The sequence below is a fragment of the Malus sylvestris genome, chromosome 10 (assembly GCF_916048215.2).
Source record: "Malus sylvestris chromosome 10, drMalSylv7.2, whole genome shotgun sequence".
NCBI lineage: Eukaryota > Viridiplantae > Streptophyta > Magnoliopsida > Rosales > Rosaceae > Malus > Malus sylvestris.
In genome coordinates this window covers 35,535,155-35,555,486 of record NC_062269.1, presented here as the reverse complement: position 1 = coordinate 35,555,486, position 20,332 = coordinate 35,535,155, and the positions used below count along the sequence as shown (strand labels likewise).

The following is a 20,332-nucleotide window of genomic DNA, read 5'->3' as shown; positions in this document are numbered from 1 at the left end:
TCCATCACCAGAGGCCGCTGCAATCTCAACAACTACTTTGCTGTTTGTCACATCCACTGCTATCACACTCGAGCCAACTTCCCCACAATCTCAATGTGGTTTTGCTCATCATCACCAACAATCTCGATGTGGTTTTGCTCATCGTCACCAACAATCTCGATATAAAAGTAAGGGGGCGTTTGTTGCGCCAGACTATCTCGGACTGGACTAGCTTCAAAGACTAAGCTGGACTGGCTTAGACTAGACTAAGTTGGATTAACTTAGTGAAGCGTTTGGTGCAGTGCTGGACTAAGGCCATCTCCAACCGAAGGGTTCAGAGGGCTAGAGGGCCGAAAATAGCCCTAAAACCGTCTCTAACCGAGGGCTAGACCAGAGGGCTCTGAAATCTGGAAGGGCCCCATGGGATCGGAGAGGGCTGGAGGGCTGGAGGGCTGGCTGCTTTCGGCCGGCCAGCCAGCCCCGGGCTGGCTATTTTTTTTTTTAATGATTTCCTATTGCTGTCGGTTATAGCCGACAACATTAAAGATATTCTTTTTTTTAATAGTTTGAAATGTTTTTGAATATAACGGCTAGTAGCCGTTGTATTATTAGGCCTTTTTTTTTTTAATGAATTTAAACTTTTTTTTTTTTAATGAATTTAAACTTCTTTTATTCCCCTTTTTTTTCCTTTTCATATGAATCAAATTTTGTTTCATATTTTTTTTCCTATAACTTCTATTTCACAAAATTTGTTTCATATTTTTTTTCAATTCTATTTTTTTCGTATAACTTCCTAGGCCATTTATACAACATTAAATTGTAGTTTTTAAATAATAAATTATGTTTGGCCCTATGACCCTTTGGCCCTCGGTTGGAGACGGTTTTTTGTGACAGGGCTGCCCTTTGGCCTTCTGGCCCTCGGTTGGAGACAGAGGCAAATATTGCCCTGTACTGTTCATTAAAATATTAATATCTTGGGGAATCTTGGAGGGCTAGAGGGCTCAAACGAGCCCTCTGGCCAGCCATCAGTTAGAGATGGCCTAAGAAGCTGGATAATAACAAATTCTAATATTATATTATTTAATATATAAATTATTAATATTTTATTATGATCTAGGTGACCGGAGATGACAAGGAGTCTATCGGGAGTAGTTGTTGAGCATGACGAGGACGAGAGATGATAGTCTTAGCTAGTCCCATGGTTATTGGAGGGTCTCGTTAAGACCTCTTAGTGAAGGGTTTTGTCCATGCTAGTTCTCTTTAGTCTCATTAGGGGCGTTTGTTGCGTTGGACTATCTCGGACTGGACTAGTTTCAAGGACTAAGTTGGACTGGCTTAGACTAGACTAAGCTGGACTAACTTAGTGAAACGTTTGGTGCAGTGTTGGACTAAGAAGCTGGATAATAACAAATTCTAATATTATATTATTTAATATATAAATTATTAATATTTTTTTATGATCTAGGTGACTGGAGATGACGAGGAGTCTATCGATAGTGGTTGTTGAGCATGACGAGGACAAGAGAGGATAGTCTTAGCTAGTCCCATAGTTATTGGGGGGTCTCGCTAAGACCTCTTGGTGAAGGGTTTTGTCTATGCTAGTCCCCTTTAGTCTCATTAATGTTAGTCCCAGCATGGAACAAACACGGTATTGGACTAACAGCTAGTCCAGTCTAGTCCAGTCCCACTTAGTGAGGGCAAACAAACGCCCCCAAGGGCTCCCAGCAAGTACTTAAAAATAAGTTTTTTTTTTTGAGAGAGATCGGTATGAAATTCTGAACAACTTGTATGATTCTTATCGTACAACTTACAAGAAGTCGTTGCAGTACATAGTGTATACATTTTTTGTCACACAAAAACTACAGCCGAATTATGCTGTCTTGCCCAGAATGCTTCCTACGGAAGGTATCATTTTCCCGTATGAAGCTTACTGAGATGGTAAGCCAAAACTTTTCCATAAACCTTTCAGCCTTTCACCACCTTTTGCCTCTTTACTTTTTGTTGAGAAGATGAGCAAGGTAGCGAAGTTCCTCGAACGCGTGCATTGTGTCTGCATCAAACCCCCCTGCAAACTGCATATCAAGCAAGAAACATATCTCAATCATCTAAACTTGATACAGAAATAAAATTCTGGGTATCTTTTTTCGTTCTTGCACTGCTAACCTGATGAATTCTGAAAGCAAATCTCACTCCCTGAAGCAGCATGTAATCCATTGCAGGATCTTTCTCCGCTGCTGCCTTCGACTGAAGCTCCATAGCCACCCTTGTCATGTACATCTTTGCCAACTTGACTGAGCCAAACTTAATCTGCAAGACCGGCATCGAATCAGATATGTGATGCACAAAGGCGTCTGCTATTCGTTCATAGAGAATATCAAAGTCTACCTTGCTTAAAATTCCATTGTCAAGCATCCAATCTGTGGGGATTTTGAAGTCCTTGCAATTACGCATCAACGATTCTCTTGTCCGGAAAAGGTTATAAACGGTACGCTCCATCCTGTGAGAGGTAAGGAAACACTTGGTAAGTTTAATTACTAGGAAAAAGATGGATCGTCTTATGAAAAGAGCCATGAAGGTTCTTACTTCTCAGACAAGGAAACCATTTTCTTTAGTGCAATATCACAAGGTAGTCTGATGTCATCCTTGTAAGAAGACACTTCAGACTCCAGTTTCTTGAGATCTCTATAGCCGAATGCTGCTTCTCGTAGTGTGTCGGCTTTCTTTTCCGGCCATTCAAAGTGCTTTAGGACTGCCCTCTCATCAACCTTTTCAAGGGAAGGAATTAGCATCTCACACATCAAGTACTTTATCAAAGAGATATGTGAGTGAAGTTATTTTGCACACTCAGTTATAGTAAAATGGTTACTCTGGGCATGAGAGAGATCAAACTTACAAGAAAGCAAAGTTCGTCATCGAGCCACTTCACAAAGGCCACAACATCGTCAATGTTTTGATAAACTGCATTGTTCACTTCTCTTATCAACGAATTCACGAATTCCCCTTGAGTCTCAACATCTGCCTTTATCTGCAAAGGAAATGGTTATTACAAGCAATAAGGATTTTGCTCTAGTACTTCAAAAGAAATGAAGTTGAAGCAGATAAATATTATAAATAACTGGGCAAGTGAGCACTTACAGCAAGCAAGTGTGATGATCGGTTCTCAATTTCTCCGATCATGCTACTGCGAACATTTGCAACATCTGGGCCATCACTAACTCCACCATTTGAAGAATCCTTCCTAGAATCTCTCTTCATCAGTGAATGATAAAACTCGACGACTTGTGGGGCTCTTTGTACCACTCCTGTGGTGCTAGGCTTCGCCGAAAACTTGGGAGGAGGTGGCGGGGGTGGTGGGGGTGGTGGTGGTGCAACTTGGGCAGCACCATCCACTTTGGTTCCACTAGATATGGAACATGAAGGCCTTGGAGGGGGATTAGGAATTCTCAAGGCCCTTTTCTCAACATCTAAGCAAGATGGAAGTTTGTTAATTTCGTGACAATTTCCGAAGAACTGTGATCCATGAAGCATATCCAAATCATATTCTTGAGAAACTACTGGTTCTGTATCTTTCTCCATTTCTTGGATACACATAAAACCATCAGACTGCCTTCTCTTATTCGTCTGCACCAAGTCTTCTGCACAGAATCTTGATCCACTTATTGAGTGTCTTCTTTTCGGACTTCTTGCTTCCTCGTCTGAGCTTTCTAAGTTAGGCAAATCGTCGTCAGCTATAGGCCAGTTCTTTAGTTTCTTTATCAGATTCAATCTCTTTCCACCATTGTATTCTAAGTACTTGCTGCTTCTAGATGACAGTGCTCCATCAGATTTACCACTCCTTTCAATCGAGGCGGGGCTTAATGTCTTATCAGAATTTGTGGTGGATGATGAGTTCTGCAACTCATTTCGTAAACATGAATTCACCCACCTCAGGTAGGCTAGCTCCTCAACCTCATTCAACCTACTCATTTGTAAACCTTCAACTTGTTTGCACAAATCTTCGTTCGTATGCCTTAGCACGTATGCCTCAGCCTTGATCTTCTCAACGATGTCACTCTGATGATAACCAATACAACAAAATTGCAGTAAGCAAACAAAGCTAAACCGGTAAAATTAATGAAAACAAAATCAATTAATGTGTTTGGTTGCTAAAGATAAAACGAGAAACTCCAAGCGCTTTGTACTTTTTTGATAAAAGTTTATACATGTTTATAATAAAAGTACTTCTAGTAGAAGTGCTTCCATGGAAGTTGATTCTACCTCAGAAGCCTTTGCCAGAGAAGCCAACTGGGATGTCACAGAAGAAAGTTTGCAAGCAAGATTTCTCTTCTGCAGCTGCAGCTCCTTGTTCAGACGCCTCAACTCTAAAACCTCCATTTCCACACTCCCTGATGCTGATGTGGCCGAGCTTTCGTGTTCTTCCCTTTTCGATATCACTTCCTCACTCCTCTCCGAAATCGATGTCAATTGCTCAGAGAGACTAGTTTTCTCTTCTTCCAGCAGCTCAACTTTTCGAGCCAAATCATCAAGCGCGCTCCTTTTCACCTCAAGCTCCCTCTCAAGCTCCAAAACCCTCGGGTTTCGCTTACACTCCGATAACTCAGCCTGCAACTGACACTCCCTCTCCTTGGACTCCCGAAGCAAGTTCCTCAAATGATCAAGCTCAATAAACAAGTCCCGGGACGACTGCCTCCGGTGAGTCGGATACATCTGAGGATGAATCTGATTGGCATTCACAGAGCACGCCAAATCGCCAATCAGCGAGCGCTTGACGCGCGACTGAGCCGGCGCCAAAGGCATCTTCTGGTTCGCCAAATCAGACCCCGTTAGCGGCGGTTTCTTGCTCGTGACTGCGGGCTGCGCCTTGGTCTTCTTGTCCCCTGCAAGCCCTTTGACAATGTGAGAACCCCATGAGGAAGCAGACCTCAATCTTGAAGAATTGCTGCTGCCCTTCGCATTCGAACACTTCGGAACCTGGTTTTGGTCGGAAAATTTGACCGATCTTGCTCTGGTTTCCGATTGGTTCTCTTCTCTCATTGTGAAAAACCAAAACTTGTACAGAAAAATGTCTGAAAATTGGCACTCAATTGGAGCATGGGACGCTCCAAAAATCGACCAAAAATCTAGTGGAAATGATGAACTGGGGTGATAAAGTTCAAATCTTTTGTTCCAAAAGGAAGATATAAAAGCTTGAAAATTGAAAGCTCTTACTCCAAGACCAGCTGAGAGCCAATGCGAGAGAGAAAAGTGGCAGCTCGCTCTCTTTATTTGTCCCGACTTTTAGATTTTTGAAATTTGAATGCCTCTCCGGGGTTCAAGAGCTACGTGGCTAACGGTCGTATTCTGTGCCTCGGAGGCCCCACATTTAGGGCTTTATTGTAATTTCCATGATTTAAATATAAATCAGGCTCTGGACCACTTATTGGGCCTATACCCGGCCCAATATTCTCTTCGTTTTCGACCAATATTCGTTGATATTCCCGGGTTTTCAATGGTTATCTAGAAACGACATTCAGCTTCTTCTCCGACTGCTGTCGTTGGAGCGACTCCTCGTCGCTCTTCTGCTTCTTCAATTTCAAGTTCGTACTTTGTCTCCTCTGTAATTCCATTCTTCTCTCTTCTCTATGTATTTTCTGTAATTTTTTCACTCAGTAGCTCAGCATGTGGGTAGGAAAGTTTCAAACTTTAAACGATAGTATGTGAAATTTGTTGGATGAATTGAAAAATGGTGGAGTTGGTTATGGAAAATGCTCAACTGGGTGTCTCCAATTTTCAGAGTAATGGGATTTTTGTCACGAATTGTTCCCCAGAGCCGTTTCCTTCATCTGGGTTTTCGATTTTTCGGAGACCTGTTTTCGGTGTTGGATTATATGAGAAGAATGTGAGGAAGAATCGGGTTTTTGGTATTAATTTGGTAAATTCTAGAACTTTTATTAGTGCTGTGTCAAAGGAAGGGTCTAAAATTTTGGAGAAAGAATTTGAATTTAAGCCGTCATTTGATCAGTACTTGAAGGTTATGGGGACTGTTAGGCTTAGAAGTGATAGAGATAAGCAGCAGAAATCGAAAGAAGAGAATTCGAAGCATAATTCGAGGAGTAGAGGTGTTTCCACGAGACTGTTGTCTGAGGGTAGTGGAAAGGATGCAAAATTGGGGGAGCCTGAAGGGAATTTGAATCGAGAGAAGGCGTCAAAAGTTGAGAATCGGTATGAGTCGCTTGGAAATAGAAACAGAATTGCAGAATAGAGCGAAGGGCAACGAGGGTTTGAGGATGAATATGATAACAGACAGAGCAACAAGGATGAGAAGGAAAAGAAGATGATGAGGGGAGAGACAAGAGATGGAAGAAGGTCAAAATATACTGGTAGGGTAGAACCGCAATTGGACGTCAAAAGTAAAAGTACAATGGCAAAAAATGCAAAAGGATGGTCTGAGAGTTGCTGGTATGCTAGAAGAAGAAGTAGAAGTACAATGACACAAAATGCAAAAGATGGCCCGAGAGTTTACAAGTCAATGGATAATGCCATTGAAAGAAGGAAATTTGGTGTTAGAAATGAAGATGGAGTTGTGACGAACCACATCAATGCGGAGAAAGCCACAGATAGAGGTCTTGTTCCTAGAAGTGTAACTAAGAGTGGTAGGGATTTCCCTAACAGATTTAATGACAATAATTTGGAGGTTGAAAGAGCAGCATTTCAGAGTTTTGATGAGTTCGGTGATATTATGGATAAGCCACAAGTTTCACAAATGGAAATAGAGCAGAGAATCCAGAAGCTAGCAAAGTGGTATGCTCTCTATGCCTTTTTCCTCTTCTTATATTCGAAGAATTACATTTTTGATTGATGAAATTGGCTTTACAATTATTGATGACAAGTTTAGTGTTACTTTTTTTCTTTTTAGAAAAAAAAGACTGACATTATTGATTTTAGGCGTTTACAATTCCTTGTACTTCAGTGGACCAAATGGTTTAAATGTATTGGCAGTATGGCGTATGAGTGAGTTGTTCAGTATGTCATGCTGGCTATATTACCGTTTCCTTTGTATAAAGCATCATGGAAGTCAAGCTAAGTTTGGCTTTCTATAGCCATCTGTATTATGTTTTGCATAATTTTTGGTTCATCAATCCACTCAGAAAAAAATATTTAATATACTGTTTCCTAGCTGGAGTTTATGCAACATGATAGTCATGTAGTTGTAGTTTACGCTTGACTCTATACTTAATTCCAATTGTAAACTGGGTTGCTGAACGATCATTGTGAGTTTATAAAGTGTTTCTTTCCTGTTATAACGACTTGGGAGGGGGACAGTCATGTACTAAAAAGATTTTGTTGTTGAGGATAGGCAAATTTGCTCCTTTTTTCTGGATTTTTCTCTATTTCCCTCTTGTGATTTACCAAACTTAATATCTCCATGTTAATGTATTGCACTTATGAATTCTCGTGATCTCATTAATGTTGAGTAATTATTTTAACAGGCTGAATGGTGCAGACATCGACATGCCTGAGTGGATGTTTTCAAAGATGATGCGAAGTGCACAAATCAGATTCACAGATCATTCAATATTGACAGTTATCCAGCTATTGGGAAAACTAGGAAACTGGAGACGGGTATTACCAGTCATTGAGTGGCTTCAAATGCGTGAACGTTTCAAATCCCACAAGCTCAGGTACTTTCCCTGAGAAAATATTAGAGCATTAAGTATAAAGATTGGCATACACTCCTTAGCAAACTATGGCAAATGATGAATATCATGAAGCTTTAGACTCCCTTTCAGCATTCCAGCATGTAGGTGGCCTTGAATCGTAGTGTTACAACACAGTTTCTTTTAAGAAATTGTCACAATTAGTGGATGGTACAAAATAAGAGTTTTCGAAGAGTAATCTCATTTACCTTATTAGACTACGCTGCTTGCGATTGTTTATCTTGTAATATAAAATTAGAAATCAAGTGGTTCCTGCTAGTTGTTACTACTCTATTAGATTTCACATGACAATTAATTATCTTGTTGAACAACCATCTAAGATTGTTATCACTAATCATTGTATCTGAGAGAAATTTGAAGCATTTCCCCTTTTGAAATTCAGATACATATACACAACTGCACTTGATGTACTTGGAAAGGCAAGGAGACCTGTGGAGGAACTTAATATATTTCATGCAATGCTGGTATTTCACATAAATTATTATTTTCTACAGTATGCTTCATGCTCATAAAACACACTTGTAGTTAAAAGGAAGAAGAGTACTTTGACCAACCAATGTTATCTTTTCTTTTTTCTTTACTGTCCAGGAACAAATGTCCTCGTATCCTGACTTGGTAGCTTATCATTCTATTGCTGTAACTCTTGGACAAGCGGGACATAAGAGGGCACTTTTTGATGTGATTGATACTATGAGATCTCCTCCAAAGAAGAAGTTCAAAACAGGAGCAGATCCTCGGCTGGAACCAGATCTTGTTGTCTTCCATGCAGTAAGTAGAACTTGGTGATAATTGATGTAAACATGAGTGTGAGTTCTATATACATGGGTGTAATGTATTGCATATGCAGGTATTGAATGCTTGTGTTCAGCGCAAACAATGGGAAGGAGCATTTTGGGTTTTGCAGCAGTTAAAGCAACAAGGCCTACAGCCTGCCGCTACAACTTATGGACTTGTCATGGAGGTATAAGTTGCCCTAAGTTTCTTTCTTCCAGTCCATTGAATATCTCCTAAGCCTGTACTATTTAGTTCTCATGCATTGTCTTTTGTCATTAAGTCAGTGATAACGAATTTAGTTTGTCATGTGTGTGCTTGTTTTTAGGTATTTATGTAGATATCCTGTTTGATTTTCAGCTGTCAATGAAACAGGGTACAACTTTGTTGAATTAAGTAAATTTAATTAACAGCCCCTCAATCATTTTTATATAGCTTTCTGCCCATTCTCTCTCTGTGGAGTTTCTTACGTGCAACTTTTTGGGCCAGTCTAGGCTTATCCATAAATCATTTAACTGACACAAGCTGGACAACGATTTTCATGAAGCATATCTGTTGGGCGGTGAAGCATCAACACGTACACAAAATGGGTGTAGCGGAGATGAGGATGCTTCGTTGGATGTGTGGGCACACGAGAAAGGATAAGATTAGGAATGAGGATATCCGGGGTAAAGTAGGAGTAGCCGAAATTGAAGGAAAGATGAGAGAAAATCGGTTACGGTGGTTTGGACATGTGCAAAGAAGGCCTACTGACGCTCCGATTAGAAGATGCGACTATGGGACAGAGGTTCAGGGCCGAAGGGGTAGAGGAAGATCTAGGAAAACTTTGGAAGAGACCCTAAGAAAAGACTTAGAGTACTTGGATCTAACGGAGGACATGACACAGGACAGAACACAATGGCGTTCTAAGATTCATATAGCCGATCCCACTCAGTGACTTGGATTTTCCAAGTCTCCAACCGAGAAGTTTTCCTCACTCGGGAAATTAAGGGAACACGACCTCAACCTACATGCTCCACTCACAAAGCTTCAACATACAAGCTTCAACAAAAGAAAATTCAAAGAACTTAGCGAAGAAGGCTTTGGTGTATTTAACACAATACGTTGAAATGAAGGAAAGCTTATTTATTGATATCCCCGATAAGTTACAAATATGTACATATACTTGAGTCAAAATAAACAAACAAGAGGGAGCCTTCACAAAGGTTGCTTAGGAGAAGTCTCAGCAGTCGGTAGAGCCCCAGAAAGAGAAGGCACCGGAGGGGGATCATTCGGAGCCTCAGTACTGGACAGAACCTTAGAAGGAGGAGGCATCAGAGGTTGATCATTTGGAGCTTCATTACGCGGTACAGCCCCAGAAGACGAAGGCAATAAATGCCTTTGGAACAAACCCACAAATCTCTGATGATCAAGTAAAACCTGACCATCAGATTCCTTCATCTGGTCAAGCTTCCTCTTCATGTTTGTAGCATAGTCATGTGCGAGCCGGTGCAACTGTTTATTCTCATGCTTGAGCCCTCTAATCTCCTGTTTGAGACTCATCACTTCAGCCGCCAATGATTCAACTTGGCGGGTTCGAGCAAATAGGCGTTGGGCCATATTAGACACAGAACCTGCACACTGAACACTGAGAGCCAGAGAATCCTTAACAGCCAACTCATCAGACCGTTTGGAAAGTAGTCTGTTATCTTTGGGAGTGAGAAGGTTCCTAGCCACTACCGCAGCGGTCATATCATTCTTCATCACGGAATCCCCAACGGTAAGAGGACCAGTAGGGGAGACGAAGGATGGGCGCCATATGTTGTCTGGAGAAGGCGGGGCTGCCTCTTCAACAAGGTTCAAGTCAAAACGACGGTCGGAGGGGCCAGACATTTTCAAAGGTGTTGAAGAGAGAAGAGGTCGGACAAATCAAGATCTTAGAAGTGCAAGAATGGAGCTTCTACTGGTGGATATTCAAGTGTGCTTTGGAACTTAATGTCAGCCCCTATAAAAATCTGCACTCGACGAAGCTTCAGAAATCGAAGAGGCGCCTGCTCAGAAATCGAAGAGGCGTTTGCTTTCTCAAAAGCTGGGCTGCTCAGAGACCACGAGGGTCGATCTCAGAAATCGAAGAGGCGTTTGCTTTCTCAAAAGCTGGGCTGCTCAAAGACCACGAAGGCCGATATCAGAAATCGAAGAGGCTTGCTTTCTCAAAAGCTGGGCTGCTCAGAGACCACAAGGGCCGATCTCAGAAATCGAAGAGGCACCTACTTTTCCAGCCTTGTCAGCACCTGTCACACGCACACTCAGCTTTGTGGAAATTATGGGCATTCTGTCGAAGATTTCTGGCAGAGTAGAAAGCACATGAATCGTACTGTTCAATCACCCACTTCCCACACGCAACAGTAGCTCATGGGTACCACAGATAACTTTGCCAAAGTTCTCTGACAAAGTTGAGACACGTGAAGCTTGCAGCTCCCACTACATCGCTCTGACCAAGAAGGGTAAAAGAATAGCAAAGAAACAACACTAACAAAGTTTAGACACATAAATTTTGAAGGTCTAGCTACCATATTATTACCCACAAGGGTAAAGGAACAGTACCATTGCTGGATAATTGGAAAGTCCCGGTGTGTCAACCTCTGTGCTTCGTGGCAAGGTAGACTAGCAAACATGCCCAATCTTTACTCACATTCGAGAAAACACTCCCAACATGATTGCTTGCTCCAAAATCGAAGAGGCACCGCCCTCCGAATCTCGAGAGCCAGACTCCCAACATGATTACTTTCTCAAAAATCGAAGAGAGGGTAAAGGAACAGTACCACTGTTGGATAATTGGAAAGTCCCTGTGTGTCAACCTCTGTGCTTCGTGGCAAAGTAGAATAGCAAACATGCCCAACCTTTACTCACATTCGAGAAAACACTCCCAACAAGATTGCTTGCTCCAAAATCGAAGAGGCACCGCCCTCCGAATCTCGAGAGCCAGACTCCCAACATGATTACTTTCTCAAAAATCGAAGAGACACCGCTCTCCGAATCTCGAGAGCCAGACCCCCAGCAAGATTGCTTTCTCAAAAATCGAAGAGGCATCGTTCTCCGAATCTCGAGAGCCAGATCCCCGACAGGATTGCTTGTTCAAAAACCGAAGAGGCACCACTTTCCCAACTTCAAGAGCTGGATCTCCTTGGATAAAGCTTGTCTGTAATCTTCACACGCAACATCAGCTTTCCAGATACCACAGACCACTTTTTCAAAGTGCTCTGACAGAGTTAAAACATGTGAAGCTGGCAGCTCCCACTACCGTGCTATGACCAAGCAGGGTAAAGGAATAACATTATTACTTGATGTTAGGGAGACTCCTATATATGTCGACCTCCATCCCCAACGAACAGGCAGACCTGCAAAAATGCTCAACCCTTCCTCTTATCTGAGATGGCACTCCCAACGAAGCCTTTCGAAATATTCAGCTTTCTTTCCCCCCGATAACACCTCTGTAAACAAGCTATACTAGAGCAAGAATATCTCATATCATCAGGGTTAAAAGCAAGAGTATCCCATATCATGCTTTTTCCCTGTCTTTTCCTTTGGCCTTGTTCTTACCTGCAAGACAAGGAGAAAGAGAGCAATCAGTCAGCACTTGGAATCAAGCTTCCAGCCAGGAACTGACTGCCTGGAACCCCTTACCTGATTACTTACCTAGCATTGCTCTCGAGTACTCATCTTCAACATCTTATGCTTCCAGGGAAAATACCGCATCTGCCTGAGGAACAGATAGGGCAAGTGAGAAGGATACAAGGAAGCATGTGGAGACAAGCGTAACAGCACACGTGCCGATACATCCACTACTCTGTCCAAAGCAAAAGTATCCCATATCAGCAGGGTCGAACGTACTCTAGATTTGATGGACTTGTTTTGACCCTCAAATTCTTCAGTCGGCCTTATACTCTGGAGGAAACCAGAAAACCCTCCAGCCCAGTTCAAGAATAAGCCTGTGGAAAGTTACTTCTTCAAAAGCAAAAGTATCTCATATCATCTCTTCTCATTTTTTTTCTCTTTATCCTTCATGCTGCCTGCAAGATAGGGAGAATGTGAACAATCAGCCGGAGCTCTGATTGCTTACCTTGTCTGTCACTTCTTTCAGCAGATCCCCTAGCTCGACGACTTGGGGGACTCCTACTACATGGTTTGTATCGCACTTGACCAAGCCTGAAACTACAAGTAAGCTTCAAGTGAAATTGATACATTACCTTGCGCATCTCCACCAGTTACAGATACCACCCCTGGATGGAGGAAGAGTACTTCCAGAGAAGATGTCACATCTATCTATGAGACAGATAAGGCAAGTAAAGACGATACCACACTCCGGTACTTAGAAGTTTCGTGGTTACGAGATCATTCTCCCACAATATTTCCTAATGTCATTTGTACTAAATCATTCACTTGTACTCACTAAAGGAGAGCTTAAACCTATGTACTTGTGTAAACCCTTCACAATTAATGAGAACTCCTCTATTCCGTGGATGTAGCCAATCTGGGTGAACCACATACATCTTGTGTTTGCTTTCCTATCTCTATCCATTTATATACTTATCCACACTAATGACCGGAGCAATCTAGCGAAGATCACAAAAAGTGACCGTTTTCGCTACCTAGGATCTATCTTGCAAGAGAACGGAGACTTAGATGGAGATCTCAACCATAGAATACAAGCTGGATGGATGAAGTGTAAGAGTGCATCCGGCGTGTTGTGTGACCGTCGTAGGCCACTGAAGCTCAAGGGAAAATTTTATAAGACGGCAATAAGGCCGCAATGTTGTATGGCACAAAATGTTGGGCGGTGAAGCATCAACACGTACACAAAATGGGTGTAGCGGAGATGAGGATGCTTCGTGGGATGTATGGGCACACGAGAAAGGATAAGATTGGGAATGAGGATATCCGAGGTAAAGTAGGAGTAGCCAAAATTGAAGGAAATATGAGAGAAAATCGGTTCCGGTAGTTTGGACATTTGCAAAGAAGGCCTACTGACGCTCCGGTTCGAAAATGTGACTACGGGACAGAGGTTCAGGGCCGAAGGGGTAGAGGAAGACCTAGGAAAACTTTGGAAGAGACCCTAGGAAAATACTTGAGTACTTGGATCTAACGGAGGACATGACACAAAACCGAGCGCAATGGCGTTCTAGGATTCATATAGCCGACCCCATTTAGTGGGAAAATGCTTTGTTGTTGTTGTTGTTTGTATGAGCCTGGTACTAGGATGCTAAATTACCCCGAATATCTCTTTCGAATTATGCATACCTGAAATCGGTTTAAATCAGTTGATGTTAGCATGTGGCAAGTACAACTTGGTTCACAAGTTTTTCAAGAAAGTGCAGAAGATTTCTATACCAAATGCTTTAACTTACAGAGGTATGTTACAGTTTCTACTGGACTAGTGTCTCACCTCATATTCTGTTGTAGATGGATAATATTGACGGTTGTGAACACTCCTTGGAGAGAAGGTAAAATAGATGAGGCTGTATCGGTTGTTCACAACATGGAAAGACGAGGGATAGTAGGTTATGCGGCTCTCTATTATGACTTTGCTCGATGCCTTTGTAGTGCTGGAAGGTGCCAAGAAGCTCTAATGCAGGTGATTTGAGCTGTCTTTTTCATTACATCAGTGAAATTTATTCCCATTTTCTATTTTTAGTATTTATTTTGGTTTGGCACTTCAGCATGCATTACAGTTGGATCGCTTATTCCATCATTCCTTCTCTTCGCAGGTTGAGAAGATATGTAAGGTTGCAAATAAGCCTCTAGTAGTGAGTTACACTGGTTTAATTCAACCTTGTTTGGAAGCTGGAAGCGTTGAAAATGCGGCATATGTTTTCAAACAAATGGATAACTTTTGCTCCCCAAATCTCGTTACTTGCAACATAATACCAGCAGCATATCCGATTATAAGATTCGGATAATACCAGATAGCTACACTTTCAACACTTTGTTCGACACCTGCGTCACAGAAAAGAGGTGGGATGATTTCGAGTATGTTTACAAAAGGATGTTACACCACGTGTTTCACTTCAATGCTAAACGCCATCCTCGGATGATATTGGACGCTTGCAAAGCCGGAAAGGTATCATTTCTTTCTTTTTATACTTCCGTTCCAACTCTCGGAATATAGTTGTCACTTGTCTGAAAATGTCCAATGTGTACGGAGTGACTGTTACAGGTTGAGCTACTGGACATAACCTGGATGCACTTGACCGAGGCAGACCGGGTTCCACCTCCGCCTCTCGTCAAGGGAAGGTTTTGCACAAAGCTAGAGAAAGATGACTATGCCGCTGCTCTCTCCTGTATTACCAATCAAAATCTCGGCGAACTTCAGGCATTCTCAAAGAAAATGCAGGTTATGGCAGCTTGCGGAGAACTTGATACAACCCGTCTAACGGAAACTGCGGGGTCTAACGCAAACTGCGGGGGTCTGAACGTGAAACTGTACGTACAACTGGAACTTCAGCAGACAGAACAAGAACCATATGACAACATGAAAAGGTTTTGACTGTTACAACCATGATACATTGATCAAAGCATAAAAGGTTCAGACCGAACAAAAATGCATCAATCTAGTACTGAATGTAAATTAAAACAGTTCCGAAACAGCAAACTTAGGAAACAAAGAAAACGTAAATCCCTTAAAAGCCTCTTCACTTGTCTGCCTTAGAGATGTTTGCAGCAGCTTGTCCTCTGAGACGACCCGTCCTCCTGGCGGCAATGAGACCAACCTTCTGCCCGGGAGGAGCGTCACGCCTGACAGTGCTAGCATGTCCAATATGCTGGTGGTTACCTCCTCCGTGAGGATGCTCGACTGGGTTCATAGCCACACCACGAACCTTGGGCCAGCAGTTCCTCTTCACTCTGAACTTGTGGTAAGCATTACCAGCCTTGAGCATTGGCTTTTCTGTTCTTCCTCCTCCTGCAACCTGCCCAATCATAGCACGGCACCCACTTGGAACAATCTTCTTGGCTCCAGACGGAAGTTTGATCCTGGTTTAGAACCAATAGAAACACACAACTGTTAAACACGTATCCCAAACACCATACAGAATTTCAATACATAAACTTTAATAATTAGAAAGGCAAAATATTTCAATAAGAGCGGACGACAAGCGCAAGACAAATCAAAACAACAGAAATTTTGGAAATCATATTTAACCAGCTTGCGTTATGGACAGAAAACATTTCTCAATTCACAATCTTCTGAAAAATGAGACCAAGTACGGATAACGCATTCTTAAAACTAATCAATCCCCAACTAGTTCTGAATGAAAGCCAAATAAAGGAATAAGGATATCATACTCGATAAGTTAATAATGTGAACAACAACCTTCAAACACGACTCATTTTTCGGTATTTTGACAATCATATAAATAAAGGAAAACTAATAAAAATGACTTGAAAACTTTGAGTTTTAACGATAAGGACAAAATAAAGTAGCATGATTAACTTTTTAATGTAAAAATATGATTTTTGGTTAAAAAAACAGTATCGGAAGCTTTCCGTTAAAGTTCCCTATAAATAATAAAGTCAAATAATGGCTCCTTGTTTCAGGAAAAAAAAAAAACCAGCCACAGTTCTTCATGAAAAACATGTTCAACGAATGACCCTAAAAACCTACCATCTACCACACAATAACAGCTCAAATGTAACCCGTAAATGCAAAGTATTAAGGGATAACAGTTCTCATTGAATCAAATTAGATACCTATACCCGTAGATGCAAATCCAATTATTCACATATGAATAAATCGAAAAACGAAATTAACAAAGCGAGAAATGGACCTGGAAGTATCGTTATCAGGGTTGTGGCTGATAACAACGGCGTAATCACCAGAAGCCCTAGCTAGGGTTCCACGGTCGCCGACATGGTGCTCGACGTTGCAGACGACGGCTCCCTCCGGGATCGATCTGAGAGGCAACACATTTCCGACCACCAAGTTGGCCTTCTTCCCGCAGTAAATGAACTGGCCGGTGTAGATTCCCTCAGCGGCGACGAAGAGCTCGTTCTGCTTCTTGTAACGGAAGGGGTGGCGGAAGCTGACGCGGGCCAACGGGGCACCGCGTCCGGGGTCGTGGATGATCTCGGTGACGACGCCCTTGAGGTAGCCGTTCCGCTCGCCAAAGTCGAGGCTCCGGAAGCGCGCCGGACCCTTGCGGTGGTGGGTGTGGGACTTGAAGACGGAGCCAGCACCCTTACGCTGAGCTCTGATGACTCTCCCCATTGCTCCTACTCGGCTGCGAAATGCAGAAACCCTAGCATTTATTTGCTTTTATACCACGAGTCCTGAGTAAAGCCCAAAATGTGAAATTTTCTTTTTTGGTCCAAGCCCAACAATGTGAAATAATTGGGCCCTGGTCCTTTCCCTTCCTCCTATCAACGATTAGAAATTTAGAATTTTAACGAAAGACTCCCGTTACTGTTTATTTTTAACGAAAAATCTCATTTTTACCTTTTTTTGGTACCATTCACTACACCTTTATTTGTCATTTTTCATTAAAACTAAATATTTTTTTGGACTTTTCATTAGTTTTCATTTAAAAAGGGATTTTCTCTGCACATTTTTTTTCACGGATGAACAGTTGTGCTTTATGTAAACAATATTTAGTTGAATTTCAATCATTTATAGTTGTAAAATAATGCACATGAGAGAATGAGTCTATTGACAATAGAGTAAGATTCATTTATGCATTCCTTAGTTCATGAGGAAAAACTTTTTCATTAAGTCATGACTAAGGCTTTTTCCTCATGAACTCGTTAAAATAACAGTAATTTATTTTTGTGACCGGATGGAACCCGTTAAAATGCTTTTTATTTCCATTAGGTCAGGACTACATCAAAATCATTCTCAACGAGTTCATAACAAGTGACTTAAATTTTTTTCATCGAGTAGGGAAAGAAACTCAGAAGATAAAGAACTATTTTCAATTTCTTAATCCAATGCTCAAAAGATATTAGAGGGTCATGGATCATTCTACATAAAGCAAAATCAAATAAAAACTCCAATCGACTAGATACAGTTGGAGTTTATATCGAGTTTGGCTCATTTTTTCAAAGGAAAACTAATGAAAAGGGCTTGAAAACTTTGAGTTTTAATGATAAGGACAAAATAAAGGGTAAAGTGAATAGTACCAGGATTGACTTTTTAGTGTAAAAATGTGGTTTTTCGTTAAAGTGAACAGTACCGGATGCTTTTCGTTAAAGTTCCCTTTTTTCAACCAAGCTGGACCCAACAATTCAATATTGAGCATGGGCATATTCAACTCGTAAAGCTCTTCAGGGGCTTGTTCGTAAGAAGTTTGCTTTGAATGAAAGATCTTCTAAATATGCAATGTAATTATATTCACAATACAAAACGCTTAAAACAATTGTGTTTGTTTTCTTCCTTTAAAGGTGATCAGCTCTATGGTGTTATTCAAGAATCGAATCTAAAACCTCACTTGTAAGTAAAAAAGAATACCACTAGAAACCAAACGTCATTCCCCACTCCAATAAACTACTTAAGAAGGAGAACATGGCAATCCGTCCTTGTTTAAGATTCTTACCAAAGAAGATGGTGGTCTGTCAATCCTACATTCCTCGCTCATCTATGTACCCACATAGGTTGCGATGAAATTGACCGCTTCATTCGCTGATCCTGGCACCCAAGACCATTTACATATTTGGAAAGATTTCCCGGCACCTACAATACGATTGACAATGGGAAAAATTTCCCATAATATCTTATACATTTAGAGCGTGGAAACCAGCCCGAGTTGAGGCCGAAAGAATATTTTATTATTTAATCAAGGTTTATATTTTATCGAACGTTAGGCTGTACTGTATGATAAAATGCTTCAGCGTTCAGCCAACATTTATTGAATATAATTTCATGAATAATAAGGGTTTTAGAGCTTCAATATGCACCAAAACCACAACATTACCAAAACTTGCAGATCTTGAGACTGTTAAACTGATAATATATTAAGCAACAGACATTAAAGGATCCATCCAAACAAAATTTCCTCCACAAAATGCTCCAAACTAGTGTTGAATAAAATATAACACGGTCCAAACACGGCGAATGTAGATAAAATCGAAAATGTAATCTCATCACTTATCTGCCTTAGAGATGTTCGCAGCAGCTTGTCCTCTGAGACGACCAGTTCTCCTAGCAGCAATGAGACCAACCTTCTGCCCAGGAGGAGCATCACGCCTGACTGTGCTTGCATGTCCAATATGCTGGTGATTACCTCCTCCGTGAGGATGCTCAACTGGGTTCATAGCCACACCACGAACCTTAGGCCAGCAGTTCCTCTTCACTCTGAACTTGTGGTAAGCATTACCAGCCTTGAGCATTGGCTTTTCAGTTCTTCCTCCCCCTGCTACCTGCCCAATCATAGCACGGCACCCGCTGGGAACAATCTTCTTGGCACCCGAGGGCAATTTGATCCTGTTAGAACCGGTGGAAACACACAACTGTTAACACACCTCCGCAAAACCATACAGTATGCCAACATATAAGCTTTTACAATCACAAAAGTGCAACACTTGAAGAAAATGGACAGTACAAATCACATTCAGTTATATCATAATGCAAACAGACATGTTGAAATCTGACCCTTAATTTCACAATCTTCTGACCAATACAACCAAATAACCGTCTCTTGTTAGAAAATCAATTGCCCTATTGTTCTAAACGAAAGCAAAAACAAAATGAGATAATCACATTCGATTAGTAGTACCGTGAACATAATAATTAAAACCCTACAACAGTCTCTTTTCTTTCAGAAAAATCGTTCCTCTCTTATAAATTGAAATTTGATTCGAAAACTGACCCAACCGCATACTGCATAATAACACCTAAAACAAAACCCAACCCAGTTCAGTAAATGAACAAAGTATCACCTAAAGGGATACAATTTTTGTGATTGAATAAGACATCACATAGCTACATGCAAATTGCAATCATAAGAAAAATGGGGATCTCAATAACAATGAAATTTTGAGCTCCAATTATCGAAATCCAATGAACAAATACACTAATCTCTGCAATCGAATATAATAATCCAATGGTTTTACCAAGATTGAAATCAAAATTAAATGAACAGAGAGAAATGTATATAGAGTTATAGACCTGGAAGTATCGTTATCAGGGTTGTGGCTGATAACAACGGCGTAATCACCAGAAGCCCTAGCTAGGGTTCCACGGTCGCCGACATGGTGCTCGACGTTGCAAACCACAGCTCCCTCCGGGATCGATCTGAGAGGCAACACATTTCCGACCACCAAATTGGCCTTCTTCCCGCAGTAAATGAACTGGCCGGTGTAGATGCCCTCGGCGGCGACAAAGAGCTCGTTCTGCTTCTTGTAACGGAAGGGGTGGCGGAAGCTGACACGGGCCAACGGGGCACCGCGACCCGGGTCGTGGATGATCTCGGTGACGACGCCCTTGAGGTAGCCGTTGCGCTCGCCGAAGTCGAGGCTCCGGAATCGGGCCGGACCCTTGCGGTGGTGGGTGTGCGACTTGAAGACGGAACCGGCACCCTTACGCTGAGCTCTGATGACTCTTCCCATGGCTCCGGTGAGTGTTGTCTGCTGCTAGCGGCCGCGCAAAATGGTTTTCCAAAAACCCTAGAATTTGTTTTTGGTTTTTATAGGGCTCCAAACTCTGCAAACCCCTAACGTGACATTTGGGCCCAACCTTGTGAAATTTGGAAACCCAAGTTTGTAAGTGGATTTGAGATCACAATGGGCTCCAAGGCCCAAACTATATGGACGGTCACGAGAAATGCCAGTTATGTACTAAGAAATTGACCCAACATGAAGGATCTTAGGCCCCGTTTGGGATTGAGGTGATTTTAAAAAAAGCCACTGTGAAAAAAAGC

At 41.7% G+C, this 20,332-nt stretch overlaps 3 protein-coding genes, 1 long non-coding RNA gene and 1 pseudogene across 4 annotated transcripts; 2 read left to right on the top strand and 3 right to left on the bottom strand.

Annotated features, from left to right (window-relative positions):
* Window positions 1–1,747: 1,747 nt before the first annotated feature.
* Window positions 1,748–5,245, bottom strand: LOC126587946 (protein CHUP1, chloroplastic-like). The gene is made up of 7 exons (XM_050253057.1): window positions 4,237–5,245; window positions 3,115–4,032; window positions 2,873–3,004; window positions 2,563–2,744; window positions 2,365–2,476; window positions 2,143–2,286; window positions 1,748–2,051 (listed from the first exon to the last, which is right to left on the bottom strand). The coding sequence occupies exons 1-7, from the start codon at window positions 5,011–5,013 to the stop codon at window positions 1,971–1,973; spliced, it is 2,346 nt and encodes a 781-aa protein (XP_050109014.1). The 5' UTR covers window positions 5,014–5,245; the 3' UTR covers window positions 1,748–1,970.
* A 202-nt stretch (window positions 5,246–5,447) lies between these two features.
* On the top strand, window positions 5,448–15,118 carry LOC126587944 (pentatricopeptide repeat-containing protein At1g30610, chloroplastic-like; annotated as a pseudogene).
* On the bottom strand, window positions 14,924–16,725 carry LOC126587962 (60S ribosomal protein L8-3). The gene is made up of 2 exons (XM_050253080.1): window positions 16,250–16,725; window positions 14,924–15,455 (listed from the first exon to the last, which is right to left on the bottom strand). Exons 1-2 carry the CDS (start codon window positions 16,687–16,689, stop codon window positions 15,116–15,118), a joined length of 780 nt encoding a protein of 259 aa, XP_050109037.1. The 5' UTR covers window positions 16,690–16,725; the 3' UTR covers window positions 14,924–15,115.
* Window positions 16,421–20,049, top strand: LOC126587976 (uncharacterized). The gene is made up of 2 exons (XR_007611285.1): window positions 16,421–16,569; window positions 19,902–20,049. It is a non-coding gene; the product is annotated as an uncharacterized LOC126587976 (long non-coding RNA).
* LOC126587964 (60S ribosomal protein L8-3) lies at window positions 18,404–20,021 on the bottom strand. Its single transcript, XM_050253081.1, has 2 exons — window positions 19,582–20,021; window positions 18,404–18,897 (listed from the first exon to the last, which is right to left on the bottom strand). Exons 1-2 carry the CDS (start codon window positions 20,019–20,021, stop codon window positions 18,558–18,560), a joined length of 780 nt encoding a protein of 259 aa, XP_050109038.1. The 3' UTR covers window positions 18,404–18,557.
* Window positions 20,050–20,332: the final 283 nt, after the last annotated feature.